Here is a 20355-nt window from a genome sequence, read left to right on the forward strand (position 1 = left end):
TTCTACTGTAGATTCTATTATAATATTTGTTGAAGATGCAAGTATTTTCCTTCTAGTTTCTTTATAATTATCTCCATCATTTCTATAACCTCTAAGGAATTCATTGGGAAAAAAGTACTTGTTTATTGTTTAGAACCTTTATTGAACAAGATGAGACAGCTAAGAAGATTAAAAGATAAAGGCTTATTTAAAATAAAGTGTATTTTAGGCCAATTGATAGCCCCTGCGTGGGTGTGTTTTGTTGCCTCTGTTTTATACTGTTTAAAATTAATAAAAACCATTGAAATACAAAGTGTATTTTAGGCAAAACCTTGTTTGTTATTAAAGTTTTCCCCAGGAAAAAAGGTAAGGGAAATCTTCCAATAGGGAGACCTGTTTTGGGGAAAACTGTCCCCTCACTTAAGAAGCTTTCCTCTAACTTCCTGTTCCTGCCTGAGTCAGATAGCGAATGGAAATCGCCTCAATGGTACGGAGACAGTAAACAATAAACTTGTAGGGTTTCTAATCTTTCTCTACTCTATAAAAAATAAAAAAAAAGTTTTGGCTATACATACTGTCATGATAAGGCTCTAGTTCCTTTGCTGTCATGCTCATTCTATGATTTCTCTTGTTAGTTTATCACTGACCCAGAACAAGTTTGCAGTGAGTGAAGGTCCAACTTCATGACAGCCAAATGCCCCCCCTTTAATATTGCTATCATGACATACTTTATTATGTAAACTTACGCTTGTCCTGCTGTGAGCCAACCTCACTATGCACTCCAGAAATGATGCCTGAGATTGTTAATACTTCATACATTCTTGGCACTTTCTTTGAAGAACACTCTTTCCCAGGGGTAGGTGCTGAAAAGGTATACAGTACTGTACAAATGAGTGAGGCATCAGAAGAATCTGCCATTCTTAGGAGATCTAATCCTTACATTGTGCCTTATAGAACACATTGTGAGTTGGTGTATATTTGGTTGCTGTACATTTATGTTCTTAGTTATTTTGTTAAAAATATTATTATTGAAAACCTTACACGTAATAATGGAGTCAAAGGGGAGTAAGTTAGGAGAAAGGACATCAGTTACCTCTTTTTCATGCTACATTAATTCTCAGTTTATGAATACATGCTGATTCATGTGAGCAGAGCTAAATAGAAATGTCCTAAAATGTAAATTCCCATAATGCTTAGAGGCATTAGAATAATAAGGAATCCAGCTCTTTAGACACTTGCTGCCAATGATTTTTTTCTGTTTCAGTGTCCATGATCACGTGAGCACACATTTGCAAAAGTAATACTGGTTAGAATTTATGTTCTACATTCACTGTTTGTGGAGGAAACATTATGTCCATCATCAAGTTATAGAAATATAGTTTTCACAACTACAACATTTTTATTTTATCTGTTTTAAATGCATTTTATGTACAGTCACTTTTTCCCTTGCCAAAATTTCTTTCAAGCCATGCAATGTTAAATGTTTTGGCTATTTCCTTGAGGTGTTCTATAGGTTAAATACCTGCAGCTGCAGACCACACCATGCAGGTCAGACTTTTGATGTCAACATGTAGACAGATGTTTGGATGCTTTCCATTATTAAGTTTTCTTTCCAACTACACTGGCGTTTCATTTTTTGTTATTTGCTCTGCATGATGTAGGTCTTTCCCTGCAACCTTCCTTGTTAAAAGTATATGAAAACTATGCTAAACAGTGTAACATTTTACCATTTTGTATGTTCTTCTGAAGGTATAAATGTGATGCAACAAAAGGATTGGAATACATCTGACAATAAAATACCCAGTGTTGGTAGTCTTGGTGGTATGAATAGCTATGCATCTGCAGTGAATGCTAGTTTTATCAGATTGTTAGCACAAGAACTGTCCTGGAATACAATCATACCAGTCCATTAGGTGTTTCTGAAAACTGTCTTGTCAAATAAATCTTTATGGATTTGAAATGTCAAATTAGCGACCATAATAAGTAATTTAGTCATTTTGAAGTTACACCACCTGGTGCAGGTGACATTATGTGTGGAGAATAATATTTTTCAACCCATTTTAAACAAGCTGCATGACATTTTGGAAATTAGCACATACCATATACACTGCTTAAAAAATGTTGAAAATGTTGTTTGGATTATTATTATTATACAGGATTTATAGAGCGCCAACAGTTTGCTCAGCACTTTGCAATATAAAGGGAGACAATACAGCAACAATACAGTTCAATACAAGAGGGATAGGAGGGCCCTGCTCCTTGGAGCTTACAATCTAGGAGGGAGGAGCTAGTGGTACAAAAGGTAGTAACTGTGGGGGATGGACTGGTTGGTAGAGTAGAAGATTCCATTATTAGCTGAGGGCAGGATAGGCTTCCCTGAAGAGATAGGTTTTCAGAGATCGCCTAAAAGTGAGCAGAGTAGGCGATAGTCTACATACAGTCTAGGATACAGTAAGGAAAACTTTTTTTTCTTCTTGCCCTGAGAGGTAGTGAGGAACATGTGCCCAGTAAAGAAACAGGCAACAATAAAGCCTGATAAAGGCTCTAACCTTATCCAAAATTAGATAAAAACATAAAACAATAAAATCATTTTACCTGGAGTTTGAATACAGCATACTAATTGTATGCTAGTGTGGACACATAACACTACCTTAAAGCAGAGTTCCAGGCGTGACCATGCTGGGAATGGGCATGCATGCCAAGCCTTTGAGGCAGTCTTCCCTGACACTAGAACAACTAACTAAAATTAAATTGACCCAACGCTATCAGATCTCTTTCACATGGGAGGCCCACAACCACCCACCTGAAGTCTAAAACACAGAGGGGGATATTCAAATGCTTTGCATCGTGGCAAATTTACACAGCATGTTGTGTTTTCAGATGACAAGGCCTGTCAAACTCAACTATTCAAGTCAACAGGGTGAAGCTGCAAGTGCAAACCAATTGCTAGCCCTATTGTAAATTGCTGAAACAGGCATTCCTGAGGTAGTAGGATCACTTCCTGAACATCTAACAGTGACTGCTTAACCGCATTCTGAAAAGTGTGGATTAGGGTGAATCTAGCTCTACAGTTTCCCTTAAGCTGCAGAATACTGTACATCGTAAGGTAGTAATGGCAACAACCATTATAGAATTTGGAAAAAGGACTGGATAATTTTCTTTCAACAAATAATATCCACCATTCTAAAACTTTAAGCTAAAAAAGCAATATGTTTATCCTAGGATTATATTTTTTCCACCAGTTGTACAGAGATTGTATTCTTTATTTTGGACCAAAGATGCCGAAGATGTGCAAGACTGAACACGATGAACATCAGTCTTTTTTAACCTTATTAGCTGTGTGACTGTATGAATAAAAGTCAGTTTAATTTACTGAACATTAAATATTAATACTTGATCATCCTTTGTTCCCTCTAGTGAGCCACCTGTATGGGTTTGGTTTGATGGATGCAGAAGCAATGGTGGTAGAAGCAGAAAAATGGACAACAGTTCCTGCACAGCATATATGTGTAGAAAACACTGACCGGCAGATTAAGTAAGATGTTGTCACTCCTTTTATGTATTCAGTTCACAATAGTTCAGTTTGACCTCCCGTACATCTACCCCCATTAGCTTTTCATTTTCATTGGACAATGCACACAAATGTTTATTGTATATTGTATGTATTTCCATTAATAAAAATTGTATGTATCAAATATGCCATGCTAAATGCAGATAAATCAATCCTATCCAGTGATCAGATCATATCAATACTACATTACATATGCACATATACCTTCAAATGCAATAATACATAACAAAGTGTACCACATAAATTAAACTAATCAGCAAATTGTGTGTAACAATCTAAACAAAATCAAAACACAATAACAAATTACCAATTACAGATATAGAAAATCAAAAACTTGAAGGCAATTTATTATATGAATGTATAGGTACAAGAACAATCTTGTCATGGACAAGTCTGGGACCACTGTGAGAGGTTGAGGGGCACTGCCAGCCACTATGGGAGGTTGGGGGACACTATGGGAGTCGGAAGGCACTGTGGGTGGGCTAAGGAAACTGCAGCTGGCTGGAGGCATTGAAAGGGAGGTTGTGGCCCAGGCCTGGTAGGAAACCACTGTACTTTTACCAGCACTGGTATTTAAATCATTCTCTACATTTCTATTGAATGATTTGTGAAACAAAAATTATTCAAAGAATGAAAAGTGCATTTTTGCAAATGTATTATTTCAAATGTAGCAAGCTTATATGTTATATTCTTTTCATCATGGTACTTTATTACCTTATATTCATTATTCCTCGTTTGTCAGTAATGCAAGCATATATTCCATGCATTAATAGGTTTTTAATTGTCATCTTTGTACAATATGAGCTCTATTTGCAGTCATGGCTTTGATAAATGGAACTCTTTTTTTTCTAATCCCAAAAATGCAGACCACATGTTGACAATTGAATACAGTATAACTACGTTTAAAGTGGTATTAAAGTCAAAAACAGAAATGCAATATATTGCAACCTAACAATCCTAAATGTGGTGACTGCATTAGTTTTCTGTTTTTAGGCCTTTGATTCTTTATTTTCACTTGGTGATCTAGTCAGTAACAAACTTCTGTCTTAGGGTTGCCCTTCTATCTATGTAGCACCTCCAGAACGCCTGCCAATCACTATGCTGCCCTCTAAAAAGCAATCTACCACCTCTCTGAAAGAGCCCTATATGTAATTTTTTATTTTGCTTTTAGTACCACTTTAAATCACAGCAGTTGCGCAACCTTAGTTACTGCATATTCAGCCATGACAAACATAATACTTCAGTAGAATTGATTTATAGTGGTTGTAAAGGTTCAAAGTTTTTTTACCTTCATGCATTCTAAGCATGAAGGTAAAACATCTTCTCTATGCAGCAGCCCCCCTAATACTCATCTAAGCCCCCTCTCCATCCAGCAGTGTGCGCTGGAGTCTTGACTATCCCGGAACTTCCTCTACTCATTGGCTGGTACAGCCATTGAGCCAATGAGGAGAGAGAGGAGGTAGGGCCGAGTCGTAGCTTCGTGTGTGAATGGGCACATGTAGCAGCGGGTACCCCCATGGCAAGCTGCTTGCTGTGGGGGCACCCGACAGGAGGGAGGGGCGAGGAGCGCCAGTGGGGGACCCGAGAAGAGGAAGATCGGGGTTGCTCTGTGCAAAACCACTGCAGAGAGCAGGTAAGTATGATGTGTTTGTTCTTTTTAAAAAAAATTTAAGACTTTAGTATCACTTTAAGGTAAATGCATACAATTGGTTTACTTGTGTTTTTTCCAATGCTTAATATTCCATAGGACAATCCGACCAGACCATGTTGTTCGCTCAGTATATAAAGCAACAGGCTGTGCTGATAACTCAAACCATCATGTTATTTATTTGGAGCACGTGGTTGTACGGATTACAATAACACACCCGCGTAGAGGAGACCTGGCCATCTATCTGACCTCACCTTCCGGCACAAGGTCACAATTGCTAGCTAACAGGTAAGGGGCTCAATTCATAAAGTTTTTTTCTTTTCTTCAGTTGTTATTTCCTCAATAGCATGCCATTCCTGTCTCATATCTCTTAAATCTCACTTCACAAGTCCGCAACATACGTACAGGTCGAAATTCCCTGCTGAACCAAACAAATTTCGATCTGTTTATAGCCATCCCTGTTGGATAGAAGTCAATTGTTAGATCAACTTCTGTCATACGATCACACTGGAAAACTTTGTTCGATCAGTGGCTGCAGCCAACTGGAGAGTCCTGGTGAGGGAGGGAGTGGGATACCTCTATCCACCTTGCTTGTGTGGATGGGTGAATCTATTGTTTGTTTTTTGTTTTTGTTTTATTTTTATATATACAGTCTTCCTCAATAGCTCCAAAAATATAAATCCACTTGGTGCATACTAAATGCCTTTGCCTTCAAATAACTGTGCAGAGTGTAGAACTGTGGGAGGGACCCAACAGGCCCCACTAACTACAGGCTGCCTACAGAAAATTACAGGAGCAGTGGATACAAGACCAGTCACCCTGCACAAGGAGAGAGTGCAGCAGTGACTGTTTTTTATTATAGGAAAGTCCTGCACAAGGCAAAGTTTCAGATTGGATTATTGCACAGAATTGAACGAAATAGACAAAGCACACTAAAGGGGTTATTTACTAAAATTTAAGCACTCAGTATCTAGTGCAGCTGTGCATGGCAATCAGCTTCTAACTCCAGCTTGTCCACCTGCACTAGATTTCTTTCACTATCCAGTTTTAGTAAATCTCCCCCTAAGTGTTTAGACAATGTTTGCTTATGCTGGAGTTCATCTTTAAAGTGATTGTAAACCTTCTCATATACCCAGTGAAGTGAATAACTGCAGATAATACACAGAGATGAAACAAATCCTTCTACATAAGTTTTACTTGTTTACCTGCAATCTTCTCTTCTCTACAGCCGTTCAAAAGGGCTGATTTTAGATAAAATCCTTCTGCAATTGTTAGTATTGCAGAGGAGGGGATATGGAGCTGCAGTTAGAGCTCTGTGAGTGCTGCTTGGAGGAAAGGGACACACACACCCGCCCACAGCACACAGGAGCTATGTTGTGAATTGACAAGCTGCCTACTGAGCTCCCCCCCTTCCCTCCTTCCTGACATAAATTTTATCTGGTGTGTCAGGGAACGAAGCACCAGAGAGAAAAGACACTCATAGCTTTGGAAATAAACAAGTCAACAATACAGATATATGTGCTTCTGAGGTTTACAACCACTTTAAGGAGGGGTATGGGACCAGCAATAATTTGAAATCGACAATGTGTACCTACAACACTGTATCATTGCTTAGAAAATACATTAATAATACAGCATGCATTATACAGTGCCTTGAAAAAGTATTCATACCACTTGAAATTTTCCACATGTTGTCATGTTACAACCAAAAACATAAATGTATTTCACTGGAATTTTTTTTGATAGACCAGGGGTAGGCAACCTTTGAGAGGTGGAGATCTCCTTGAACAACATGAAAGAGATCAAAGATCACCGGGGTTCAGCACCATTAAAAAAAATAAATAACTAGCAAGGCCTAACTAAATAGCAAGGAAAATATAGAAAAATATAATAAAACAAATGTCACTGTAAAAATACATACTTAGCCTACCTTAAAAATGGACAGTGTCAGTCAGTAGGGCAGAGGTTGTTGTCAGTCAGCAGGGTAGTGAATGGTATCAGTAGAGCAGTGGATGGTGTTAGCAGAGCAGTGGACAGAGTCAGTAGGGCAGAGGCTGGTGTCAGTAGGGCAGTAGATGGTGTCAGTAGTATTTATTATAATTTTTAAATATTTTTCACAATTTCTTTAGGAGACCTGTTGAAAGGGGAGAACATGGGGGAGGGGTGAAGCAGCAGAAAAAAGAAAAACAAGGATGGGAGGGGCAGTGGGGGAGGCATTTACTAGAGCCGATCCTCTGGATTTTGCTCCTGCAGCAGCTGAACGCTGGTGCGAGGACGAGGAGGAGATGCTAGCTTTCAGCTGCTCCAGGAGGACAATAAAGGGGATCATTGGAAGGCAGGTATTTTAAAAATCTGAACTCCAAGCAAGTGGCCGGGGATGGGATTTTTCTGTCCCGCAGCTACCGTGGTGCCCTAAGGCAGCTGCCTAGGCAGCTGTGTGTTGGGAACCAGCATAAGGTTGCTTAGGCAGCTGCCTTAGGGCACCAAGGTGGGGGGGGGGCATAAAAATCCTGATCCCCAGCCACTTGCTGGGTATTCAAATTTTTAAAATACCTGTCCATGGGGGGGAGGGGGGAGAGGACACTTCTAATGGGGGAAATGGGGAGAGAAGACATTGCTGGGGGGAGGGGACTAGAGATCATTGCTATGGGGGAAAGGGGGGGCAGAGGACACTACTTTGGGGGAGGGGTGATGTGAAGGGCGATAGAGCACACTGCTATGGGGATGGCCCTGCCCATAGCAGTGTCCTCTGCACATCACCCCCCCCACACACACACACACAGTAGTGTGTTCTCTGAATGGGGAGGAGAGTGACCTGTCTGTGGTCTACCTATCACCTGTCCGCGGTCGACAGGTAAACCACGATCGACGGGTTGCCGACCCCAGTGACAGACCAGCACAAAGTCGCACATAATGGTGAAGTGGAAGGAAAATGATAAATGGTTTTCAAAACTTTTTACAAATAAATATCTGAAAAGCGTGGCATGCATTTGTATTCCGCTCCCGTTACGCTGATACCCCTAACTAAAATCTAGTGGAATTGCCTTCAGAAGTCACTTAATTAGTAAATAGAGTCCACCTGTGTGTAATTTAATCTCGGTACAGCTGTTCTGTAGCCCTCAGAGGTTTATTAGAGAATATTAGTGAACAAATAGCATCATGAAGGCCAAGGAACACACCAGACAGGTCAGGAATAAAGTTGTGGAGAAGTTTAAAGCAGGGTTATGTTATAAAAAATATCCCAAGCTTTGAACATTTCACGGAGCACTGTTCATTCCATCATCCGAAAATGGAAAGAGTATGGCATAATTGCAAACCTTACCAAGGCATGGCCGTCCACCTAAACTGACAGGCTGGGCAAGAAGAACATTAATCAGAGAAGCAGCCAAGAGGCCCATGATAACTCTGGAGGAGCTGCAGAGATCCACAGCTCAGGTGGGAGAATCTGTCCACAGGACAACTATTAGTCGTGCTCTCCACAAATCTGGCCTTTATGAAAGAGTGACAAGAAGAAAGCCGTTGCTGATAGAAAGCCATAAGAAGTCCTGTTTGTAGTTTGAGAGAAGCCATGTGGGGGACAGAGCAAATATGTGGAAGAAGGTACTCTGGTCAGATGATACCAATATTGAACTTTTTGGCCTAAAAGCAAAACCCTATGTGTGGCGGAAAACTTAACACTGCACATCACCCTGAACACACCATCCCCACCATGAAACGTGGTGGTGGAGGCATCATGTTGTGGGGATGCTTTTCTTCAGCAGGGACAGGGAAGCTGGTCAGAGTTGATGGGAAGAGGGATGGAGCCAAATACAGGGCATTCTCAGAAGAAAACCTGTTAAGAGTCTGCAAAAGACTTGACTGGGGCGAAGGTTCACCTTCCAGCAGGACAGCGACCCTAAACATACAACCAGAGCTACAATAGAATAGTATAGATCAAAGCATATTCATGTGTTAGAATGACCCAGTCAAAGTTCAGAGGTAAATCCAATTGAGAATCTGTGGCTAGACTTGAAAATTGCTGTTCACAGACGCTCTCCATCCAATCTGACAGAGCTCGAGCTATCTTGCAAAGAAGAATGGGCAAAAATGTCAAAGCTGGTAGAGGCATACCCAAAAAGACTTGCAACTGTAATTGCAGCGAAAGGTGGTTCTACAAAGTATTGACTCAGGGGGGCTGAATACAAATGCACGCCACAATTTTCAGATATTTATTTGTAAAAAGTTTTGAAAACCATTTTTTGATTTTCTTTCCACTTCACAATTATGTGCCACTGTGTTGGTTTATCGCATAAAATCCCAATAAAATACATTTACGTTTTTGGTTGTAACATGACAAAAAGTTGAAAACTTAAAGGGGTATGAATACTTTTTCAAGGCACTGTATGGTATATTGCTAAAATACACAGCAGAAAACTTACATAGTGCAACCGAAGCTTATAATATTAGCTGAGCAAACTAACCATCTTTCATTTTTCATTCATACTTTGAGATTAAACTTCTTTGACAGGAACAGCAACAATGATATCTATTTTCAGTTACCTTTTCTGTGACAATTCCTTCTGGCTGTCTTTGCATGTCCAATGCTATGCTGAATAAAATGCTGCAGTCTAGATGTATTGGATTCATGAAATTCCTTTGGTCAGAAAACATAATCTTTTACTTTTATGTGATGTTTATTTATCAAATCAAAGTGGAGCTTTAAATGGAGTGCATGTTTCAAAAAAAATAATGTTTTTCTCTATATAAACAATTTAAATCTACTGATTTGTCAATGATGGTATAAGATGTAGTTGGTTTTTTTGTGGATTCTTCTCAAACCCGCTACTGAAATCTGATGAGTAAACCCAATAGGTAAATAACCAGTGAACTACACTTTTAATGTGCTGATAACCATTTATTTTATGGTGCTTCTGCAAGCCTAAGGCCTTAATTACACTTGCAGAATGGAATGCCACACCTCTGAAAAGCAGTCCACACTCAGAGCGCTTTTAGGAGGCATTTGACAGGCAGTGAGGAGGCACGCTGCCACAACTACTGCTGATTAGTAGTATAAGGCCAAATTTAGATGTGTAAGAGACTGTGCCGCCTCTCTGAAAAGCGAGGGATCACTTTTCAGAGGTGTTGAGTAGCCAAGATATGTCATCTTTTCACTGCCTGTTTTATACTCCTTCATGACCAGGGTCAAAACACCCATGCGCAATTTTACAACTTTGACATGTGTTAGTATAACTGTACATATATTTTGCAGCTACTTAGTATATCTAAGTGGATTATACCTAGTTTTTTTAATAGATTGGCCTTTCATCTGGTGGGAAATGTTATTTGATATCTCCTGATTTTTTTCTATTATAAAATTTAAGCTAGGGCCAATAAACAATACTACGCTTTTTGTTTTTTTGTCCTACCTAAACACACTGACACTAACTGCCCTTTCACTGCTTCTAATTGACACTAACACCAGCTGACACCTATACTGACATCTAACTGACAGTTACACTGACGCTAACTGCCATAAACTGATATTTACTTTGCCACTAACAGTAACTGACACACTGACACTAACTGACACCTAAACTGCCACTAAGCACTCACTACATTTGACCAAGTTATGACCTAGTTAATGTTTAATCATTTTTTATTAACAAGCATAATTTTTATTTTTGCAGGCATGCCCTCTAGCTAGAGGAAGAGTGTGTTGTTTATCCTCTGCACAGAGGAAAAACAACACAGGTGTGGGCTACAGATTGAATGATCATTGTGATAGCTAATCAGAGGCTATCACAACAATCATGTGATCTGGACCTGGTTCCCTTAGGTCCCCGACAGCCCAGTCTCAGTGCTAGGAGCACGCTTGTTTTAAAACCCACTTCTTGGATGACACATATGTGTTATGCGGTCGTAAAAGGGTAAACCTTTTAAAAAGCCACATCACCATGCTTCAACCACAATATATTACACATGGTTGCAGGGTGGTTTTGTCAAGGCCCCATTCACTTGAATGAGTCATGCCCAGTGGAGGTACTGTCTGCTGAACCCAGCAAGGGTGTACACCTTTAAGAGGGGCAGCAAAAACACGGCTCTACCTTAAATTGTTACCACCATACCCCCAACCACAAATGTAAGCAAGCCCTAAAGAACTTGAATAAGAAAGCATTACATTTTTTGTAGAAAGCAGAGTCTGCCCAGTGATCCTGGGCTCTGTTTTCCTTTTGTGATTAGTCTGAAAAATTGCAGCCAGCTGTTTGCTCTCTTCAGCCAGCCCCAGCAGTACATCTGTGAGGCAATAGAGCTGAGAGGCAAAAAGACCCAAGGCCGTAGCTAGAGCTCTCATTTATGGCAGTGAGGTGAGCTGACACTGTGAAGCTCCCCCCTTAAAAGCAGTCCATCTGGTGACTGAACAGAAGTAAACCTAAAGTATCTACCACACCACAGTTAGCTCTGCTGAGCTCTAAACTCATCTTTAGATCTTTAAAAAAAAATGAATAGAATAGGTTGCTTCAATGCAGAAAAGCAGTTGCTCAAGACAACCTCTGCATGTATCTCCTTAACTTCAACATTGCTCTGCAATAAAATAACAGTGTGGGCAGAGCTCAAGAGACTGCCTGCAAAGATAAAATGACTGGTATCTCTATATTTTGTTCTGTGTTTTACAATTCAATAATGTCTAATGAGTTTTTAACAATTTACAGGTAGCACATAATTGAAATAACTCTAGTATTATTGAATCCTGGGGGCCTGGAGGAGCCTGGGAATGAGAGGGGCCTGAATAGATAAAGAGACAGTGAGTAGGATAGTGTCTAAGTAATTTCATTTGGCCTTGTGAGTACCCCCTGAATTGGTGTCCCCCATTAGGTATATTTGAAAGTTTTAGTTCTACTCTGGACATTGACAGGTGCAGTTGACCACTATCTGACCTGCATTTGAAGTACTTTAAACTGCTTTTGTATTCTTGTACACTTGTGTAGGAAAAGCAACAATTCTGACCAAAGGCTCATCAACAAGAATAGTAGTAGTAATTGGATGCCTCTCAAAGGTGTACACAGCCTATGGCATTAAGGTGTGCCCAATAAAGCTCAAACACACATGCATGTATACTATATATATATATACATATATATATACACTCTTCCTGCTGACACATTATCTCCCTGCCTGCAGATTCAGAGTGAAGGAGAAATACTTCTGCACATTTCTTATAAGCAGAGCTGCTCAGTAGGAGACGTTTCCCATTTCCCCAGCAGCACACAGAGTGATAATGCTAATGCAAATGGGGTGATTAGGGTGTGCCCAGGCACATTGAGCACACCCTGTGTGCATGCCTATGATGCTTTTTCATGCAGTAAATGGTTAAGCAGACAATTCAGCGGCCTACAGTTAAGAGATTATTGTTATTGCTGTGAAATTCTAGTGATGCCTGGGAATACGATATACATTGGTATCCCAGTATGTCCAAAATTGCGCTGTCAGCAACAATAAATAAATGAGAGTTTCTGATTCTTAGAGTTACTTCTGAATGTTCTCTTAAGCCAAGGTGTGATTGTTATGTGACCATACCATATGCCGTATGTTTTGTAGGTACATAAGTATTGAATAAATGAGATATTTCCTACATTTGCTAAGCCATCTGTGTAAATATTTCCTATATGTTGCGTTTTTTCACATAATCTAAATATTGTATTTTTTAAGCCACATTCATATTGCAGTCCTGAAACTATGGAAACTCTTACTTTATTGTGATGTTGGCTTTTTGGTAAATTTCCTATTTTTTCAAGCTGTTTTTGTAGAATGTAATGTGAATATATACAGTATTAGACACTGTCTAAAACATTTTTACAGCTAACAATTATTGCAACTTCAGTTGCATAGCGTTTTAGATTGGGGGATTTTCTTGCAAACAATACCTGACTTCTTAAATGCACCTGCTATTCACAAAAAATTTCAGATAATTATAGTGTACTCTACTCTACAAATCCTGATTTGAAAAAATATAAACATAGCATGCAGTGGTATTTGCATACCTGTGCAGCAGTTGTGGAATAGCCTCTGATCTTTGTGCCAGCAAATAATAATTGTGGCCTGCCTAGGTCTATTATGGAAGTGATTAGTATGCAAGTAAGGTGGACAGATACATGTACTTATCTTATTTGCTGGACTTCTCATTGCGAGGAAATAATTAGTTCAGTGTCGGCAGTCAGCTGCAGGGAAAAAATAAACCACTTTGGAACACAACTTTCTCTTAGCATTTTGACAGGGTTAACTAGTAATAAGACCCATGTTCCTCCACTTTTGGAAAGAAATGTCATGTCACTAGCCTTACGTTTTTTTCAGTAAATTTGGAGGTTAATCTTAAAGAGAAATTATTTTGAGAAAGTACTGCTGTCTATTCCAAGGCAAATGCAAGGTTTTAAATAAATAGCATGCATGATATTTATTGACAGCTGAAGTGCATATTTATTTGTCTTTTGCCAGTAACAGACCATTTTGATCATTGTGGTATGGTTATACATTCTATAATACAGTATATTTTAATCTAATTTTCGAATGTATTTCTTGATAATTCAGTGCTTAGCTTAAACAATAAAGATGGTGTATTTAGTGGGAAAGGACTAACATACCTTCTTATGTTGATTAGACTGGTTGGCACAGGTAGAAGTACCCAGAAGTTAGTTACTATTACCTTATGGTTCTATCTTTTGTATGTATATTATGTTCCACTACAAATATGCAAAACATACATAGCTGAGGCATTTGTTTCATGTAGTTTTAAAATGTGGGTCCCACATACTGTATCTTGCTGGAATTACTCATAGGGGCATATTTATTGTAGAAATATTGGCATTAAAGTAGAAATATAGGCAAAACTTTTTTTTTTTCATTTTGGATAGAGCAAGCGAGGGTTATAACCCCTGACAGATTTTTTTTTCACCATCTGTGTCCTATTTCAGAGATCTCCCTTCACGTCCTGGTAAATAGCCAAACAGGAAGTGAGAGGAAATCCCTGCAAATTAAGGGATTCTCTTAAAGCAGAGTTCCAGCTGAAATAGGAAAAAAAGAAAAAGTCAGCAGCTACAAAAGCTGTAGCTGCTGACTTTTAAAATACAGTCCCTTACCTGTCCCTCGGTCCAGCGGTGTCATCACCACCGCTAGTTTCACTGGCCATCTTCTCTCCCTTGCGCCAGTATCTTTAGTATGGGCATCCGGCTGTGACAGCTTGCGGTTTCACAGCCGGGTGCCCACTGCGCATGCGCGAGAAGGGCTGCGCTTTGTGAATGGCCCCGTAGTTTTCTGGGACCTGTCGTGTGTCTCAGAAAACTACGGGGAGGGAGGGGGGAAGGACAACTTCTGCTTCTGATCACCTAGGTGATTGCAGCAGAAGTGGGAGCTGTCAAATTCGGGTACCCTTCCCCCCCCCCAACTCCCCAAAGGTGCCAATCCTTAATGGGGAGCGGGGGACAAAGCATTAAAGCGGAACTTCCCCTTTTGGGTGGAGCTTCGCCTTAAGGTCACCAGAACTATTGTCCCCATTGGAAGATTTCCTCGCTACTACTTTTCTGGGGACAACCCAAAATTTGGGATTTTCTTTACTTTCACTTTCAATGACAATAGTAAACAGGATAAATAGAGAGGGAGAATCTCCTTAACAGGTACACAGGTAGCAATAAAAGCTGACAGGTGTTCTAATCCCTCTTCACTATCCATAACAAAAAAAAAAGGTTTTGCCTTTAGTTATAATTTAAAACAGTTAATTTTGCATATATCAAACATTTTCTGCAAGTAAATCAATAACTTTAATTTAACACACATGCTCCTGAAAGATATACGTGCACTGAATGTTTGGTTAATACCAAGTTCACTGGTGTTTAAAGTTACCCCTTAGATTAGTTGGATATAGCAACCCCCTGTACAGCATGGAAAGGACATTTATTTTGTGCCTCTGTTTGTACATTCAGTCACATTCTTGGGTTCTGTTTAGTAAACTAGTTCACACAGTAACTATATATCACATAATGTCTTATACATACGGTCATTTCTAAGTGAAATTCTGCTCAATAAAGTTAGAAGAACTCCACTCAAAAGGGGAAGTTCCATTTTAAGTCCTCTTCCCACCTCCTCTACCACATTTGGCATACAATTTTTTTGCGGGGAGCTGTTACCTAGTTTTGACAGGTACCCGCTCCCACTTCTGCTTGGATCACCTAGGCAATCTGAGTTGAAGTTCAGCTCCCCTCTCTCCTCCCCTGAAGCTTTCTAGAATGCTTCACAGGTCCTTGAAGGCTGCGGGACCATTCACAAAGTGCAGTGTGGCTTGCATATGTGCAGTAGGAAGCCATCTGTGAAGCCACAAGCTGCCACAGTCAGCTTTCCACACTGAAAGATTCTGGCTTTCGGAACCCTGAGACTAGTGAAGAACTAGCCTGGGTGAGGATTGCAATGGATCCCTGGACAGGTAAGAGTCCTTTTATTAAAAGGCAGCAGCTACAGGATTTGTGATTGTATTTTCTTTTTTTGGATCGATGAACCACTTTAAATAAGACATTGTGGCTGATTTACTAAACGCAAATAGATTGTTTATATTGCAAAAGAAGTTGCACTTTGTAATTCATTTATTTCCAGAGCTTAGCAAAAGAGGTAAAGCTCTGCAACCTACCTAGAAGGGTTCTACACAAGAAAAAAATATTAAAGCAAAGTTAGCTTTCGTGCTACCCCCAGCAGTTCAAGGAGGCACATAGCAAAGCCCCCAAGAAAGGACAGCTGTTTAGGTGAATAGAAACAAGGCAGGTCAGCAACTATAAATGGAAATATAAATGTTGTTCTAGTAACCCCATGCTAATCTTCTCTTTTATTAGCATAATGCGTAAATACCACTTATAAAGCTTGGCTTTCATTTTGTTTGTAGGAAGCCATCATTTACACAGGAATATTCTGGAGAAGGGGTATCAATCACACAGAATGTGACTGTATTTTTGACATTTTTCAAATAAGTTGATTTTTTGCAGCTTTTATTTTCTAGCAGTGTTATTAGTGGCCTATCAAAAGCTTCACTATGTTGCCTGTGGGCTTCACATGTTAATTATTCCCTCTGATATTTCTTTTCTTCACCTTCATATTTAAAATGCCTAGGGATAAATTGTTAAAGCAGGGTTTACTGTTCTGACTAAATTCAGATATGAAGTACTTCAGTGGTCATAGTCTCTAGATTTTAAAGTCTTACATAGTGGAAGCTCAGTATGTAGAGTTAAACCTTTTGTTAATATGTAATATGCCTTTTGATTAATATATTTTCTATTTGTAAGAAGATTTACTAAGCATAAAGATTTGCTTCCCTGCAAGGTTTTATTTTAACCTTCTAACTTGTAAGCTAACGATGTAAAGCTTGTTACATTTGTAAGACATAGGGGTTGATTTACTAAAGCTGGAGCTTGCAAAATTTGGTGCAGCTGCGCATGGTAGCCAATCAGCTTCTAACTTCAGCTTGTTCAGTTAAGCTTTGACAGAAAAATCTGGAAACAGATTGGTTTCTATGCAGAGTTACTCCAGATTTTGCACTATCCAGTTTTAGTAAATCTCCCCCATTATAACATAAGGGCCCATTTCCACTATGTGCAGTTACCTGGACGTTTCCTCATGTATAAATGCGGGAAACTACAGTGACACACAGAAAACAATGAACTAATGGAAGTGATAAATGTCTATTTGGAGGCATGAAAGGCTTCCCTGAACAGATGAGTTTTCAGGGATCGCCTAAAGGCAGCCAGAGTATGGAATAGCAGGCAGACAGATAGAGGCAGAGAGTTCCAGAGGACGGGAGAGACTTTGGCAAAGTCCTGTGGACGCGAACGGGAAGAGGAGACTAGGGAGCTTGAGAGCAGATCATGAGAGAAGCGGAGAGGACGACGGTTTAGGTGATACTTGGAGATAATATTGGTGATGTAGCCTGGGGCAGTGCTGTGGATGGCTTTGTATGTTGTTGTTAGTGTTTTGAATTAAATTCGCTGGGCAATCGTAAGCCAGTGGAGGGACTGGCGGAGAGGGGTGGCAGACACTAAGCGATTGGCAAGGTAGATGATCCTGGCAGTGGCATTCATGATAGACTGAAGAGGGGATAGCCTACCGAGAGGTAGGCCTATGAGAGTTTCAAGACACCTTAGCCCCTGTCCTGAACCTTAATTTAAACTCCATCTTTAATACGTGTCTCTTTCCAAGTCAGTCCCAGGAGGCACAAATTACTTTAAAACCCAAAAATCAGAAAGATCCTACACAATGTTCCAGCTACCATCCAATATCCCTTATCAATGTGGATCCTAAAACTTAGAATTTAAAAATTATTAGCAGATAGGTTACAGTCCCTTATCCCCTCTGTGATAAATTTAGATCAGGTGGGTTTTGTACCCATACATGAGGCACGGGACATCACCAGTAAAACTTTATCCCTTATCTCCCATTCCCAAAGGCAGCAGATACCACTTTGCCTCCTTTCTCTAGACGCCAAGAAGGCGTTTGATCATCTTAACTGGGCATTTCTAAAGTGGCTTGAAACATTTGGGACTGCCACAACCTTTCATACAAAAAATGATGGCATTATATTTCTATCCCACAGCACAAATAAGAGTTAATGGCCTCTTATCCGCCCCAGTACATATAACAAACGGTACAGGTCAGGGATGTCCCCTTTCACCTTTGCTCTTCATAATAGCCTTGAAGCACCTGGCTAATGAGAGATCACTCTTCATTTTAAGGCATCGGCATAAAGGGAAAACAGTAAAAATAATCTGTTTTTTGCTGGTGATATTCTACTCTACATCTCCAACCCAAAGATTATGTTCTTTGGAAATTGGAGCTTTTTGGCTTTCTTAGCTACTTTAAAATCAATGCCTGCAAATCTCACTGTTTTGATGTCTCATTAATCAATAACCAGTGTTGTTCTAATAAATATACCTCTCAACAAACAGGAATTCCTCCAGGATACATTTCCCTTTCAATGGTCCCTTGACTCTTTCAAATATTTGGGAGTATTAATACTATCACATCGTTGTGAGTATAGATACCGTCACAGCTGGTTCTCCATAAAACACTCCTGGAGAGGATGAATAGTAACCTTACTGTGTACACAGGCTTTTATTTGTGTTAGAACTGCTTCTTTCCCATTATAAGTCAACGAGAATGTAAAAGCAGATTAAAGCTAGATGATGCTGCCTTGAAGCAGGTCAAATGCAGGTTAGAAAGAAATACACATTAGTGTAGGTTATGTGCATTAGTGCATTTAGGTTGACACCACAGTTCACAAAGGCAACGCATATGCATGGCAGCCCTCCACAACGCACAGTAATGCACTACTCTCATGCAAGCTGCTATTGCCCATTGACCCAAAGCAGTCTATTGTTTCCTTCTTGCCTTTTTCCCTTTTTTTGTCTCCTTTTTTATTTACACACACATCATAGAAGGCAACATGCATAATAAAAAGGCATTGTTTAAAGACAAATGAAAAAGTCCCTGTTTGGATTTAATGCATTTTAACTACACAAGAAAAAATTGTTTACCAGAGGTTCTAATAAAGTACCAACTAAAGGAGTAATTGTACAGTGATATGATCATTGTAAATGTAAAGTAAAGATCCATTCTAAACTAGAACTGTTCACAAAGCAAGGATCATTCTAGTAGACCCCTGATCTGTGATCTGTCTGTCAGCTGGTCAGCCTTTAGTGGCTATAATTTTAGGCACAGTGCCAAAAATAGGTAACCTCTGAGCATGTGCAGATCAAGGTGAAACAGTATATTTCTGAATTTTAAACAGTATTTGTATTTTTTGTATTGTATTCTTTGTATTGTTGTACATAGCTATACCTGAAAAATGGACCAGCCTGAAGTGATCTATCAGGACTTAATTTTTGACTGAAGTTAGACTTTAAATATTATTAGAGGGAATTGGGCTTTAATTTGTTAGTCACTTATGTATTGTCCATTTAAATCTACTAGTCTATCTAACTCTACCCTCCCCACAGATTGACAATGCTGTATTCAAGGGTGGCTATGCTACTTCTTCATAAGTACAGTGGAGGACTAACATAGCCAGAGATGTGTTTATTAGCCATATCACCAGGTGAATATAAGTGAAATAGCATATATAAACTAATGCAGCCACCGCATTTAAGGATTATTAATCTGCAATATCTTATGTTATTGTTTTTGGTTTTAGATATTCATGAAGTGCAAAGTGATTACTGGTTACTGATCTAAAATGTTGGCCTGTAATTACTTTGTTGCTGTGGATTGAGCATCATTATTGTTAATTGCCCTACCTTATTAGTTAAGCTTGAACAGTACTGATGATCTTACACAGACTGAGTCACCCTATTATGTAGATTCCCATTTCTAAACTGTTAAGGTTCATTTTGTTGACCCACAGTTCACAGTACTCATAGAATCATCTTTCACTTTGCCATTCGTGGAAAAAAATATCAATTGTAAATTTGATAGCTTAAGAGTAAGCTTTCAAGCCAGATATGGGCTGGTTACAATACTGGACCTGATGACAACAATTGAAAGAATTTATTTACAAGCAAACTCCCTGCTTCCAATCCTCCAGTATCAGTTTCTTTATTTTTAGATTCTATGCCGGCAGTCAGGCAGCTGGTCCAGCAGCACAAAGTTAAGCCAATTATGACAAAATATCACCATTTTCAACCAAATAATTTTTACCTGAAATGTATGCAAGGCTGTGTTTATGTCCACATCAGTGTATAAATAATATATACAAGATATGTTGAATTACGGAGTTGTGTAAAAAACCTGTACAGTGTTTATATAACACATTTTCAGTGTTTCAGTTTACCCATCAAATGTTCTTTCAGGTAGTATTTTCGCAATTCTTATTTTTTCATAATATAGAACCAAACGTACATGAAGAAATGGTAATTTGCATGAAAGCTCTTGTCAGTACACCACATGTTTGTAGTTTGGTAAACAGTTCCGTACATGCAGTCTCAGATGTGTGGTTGGAATATTCAAATATGGTCTCTATGAATGATTTCAGTAAATAGTGGTTTATACCTGTCTGTTGACTGTCCATTATGCAGAACAATGAGATGTAAATGAATTAGATAATGCTTTATTATATATTAAAATTAGAAATACCTTCTGGATGCGTTTCTGCATGCAC

The 20355-nt window shown here is 39.2% G+C and overlaps 1 protein-coding gene across 2 annotated transcripts in view; it reads left to right on the plus strand.

Moving 5' to 3' along the window:
• Positions 1 to 20355, plus strand: part of PCSK5 (proprotein convertase subtilisin/kexin type 5) — a 670507-nt gene that overhangs the window by 425376 nt on the left and 224776 nt on the right. For both annotated transcript variants that reach the window (XM_089691090.1, XM_089691088.1), the window contains exons 11-12: positions 3397 to 3514; positions 5298 to 5486. In XM_089691090.1, the coding sequence (XP_089547216.1) occupies positions 3397 to 3514; positions 5298 to 5486 (307 nt within the window). The remainder of the gene's footprint in view (positions 1 to 3396; positions 3515 to 5297; positions 5487 to 20355) is intronic.

The sequence above is a fragment of the Staurois parvus genome, unplaced genomic scaffold, assembly GCF_062004578.1.
Source record: "Staurois parvus isolate SC_StPar_1 unplaced genomic scaffold, SC_StPar_1.0 ptg000549l, whole genome shotgun sequence".
NCBI lineage: Eukaryota > Metazoa > Chordata > Amphibia > Anura > Ranidae > Staurois > Staurois parvus.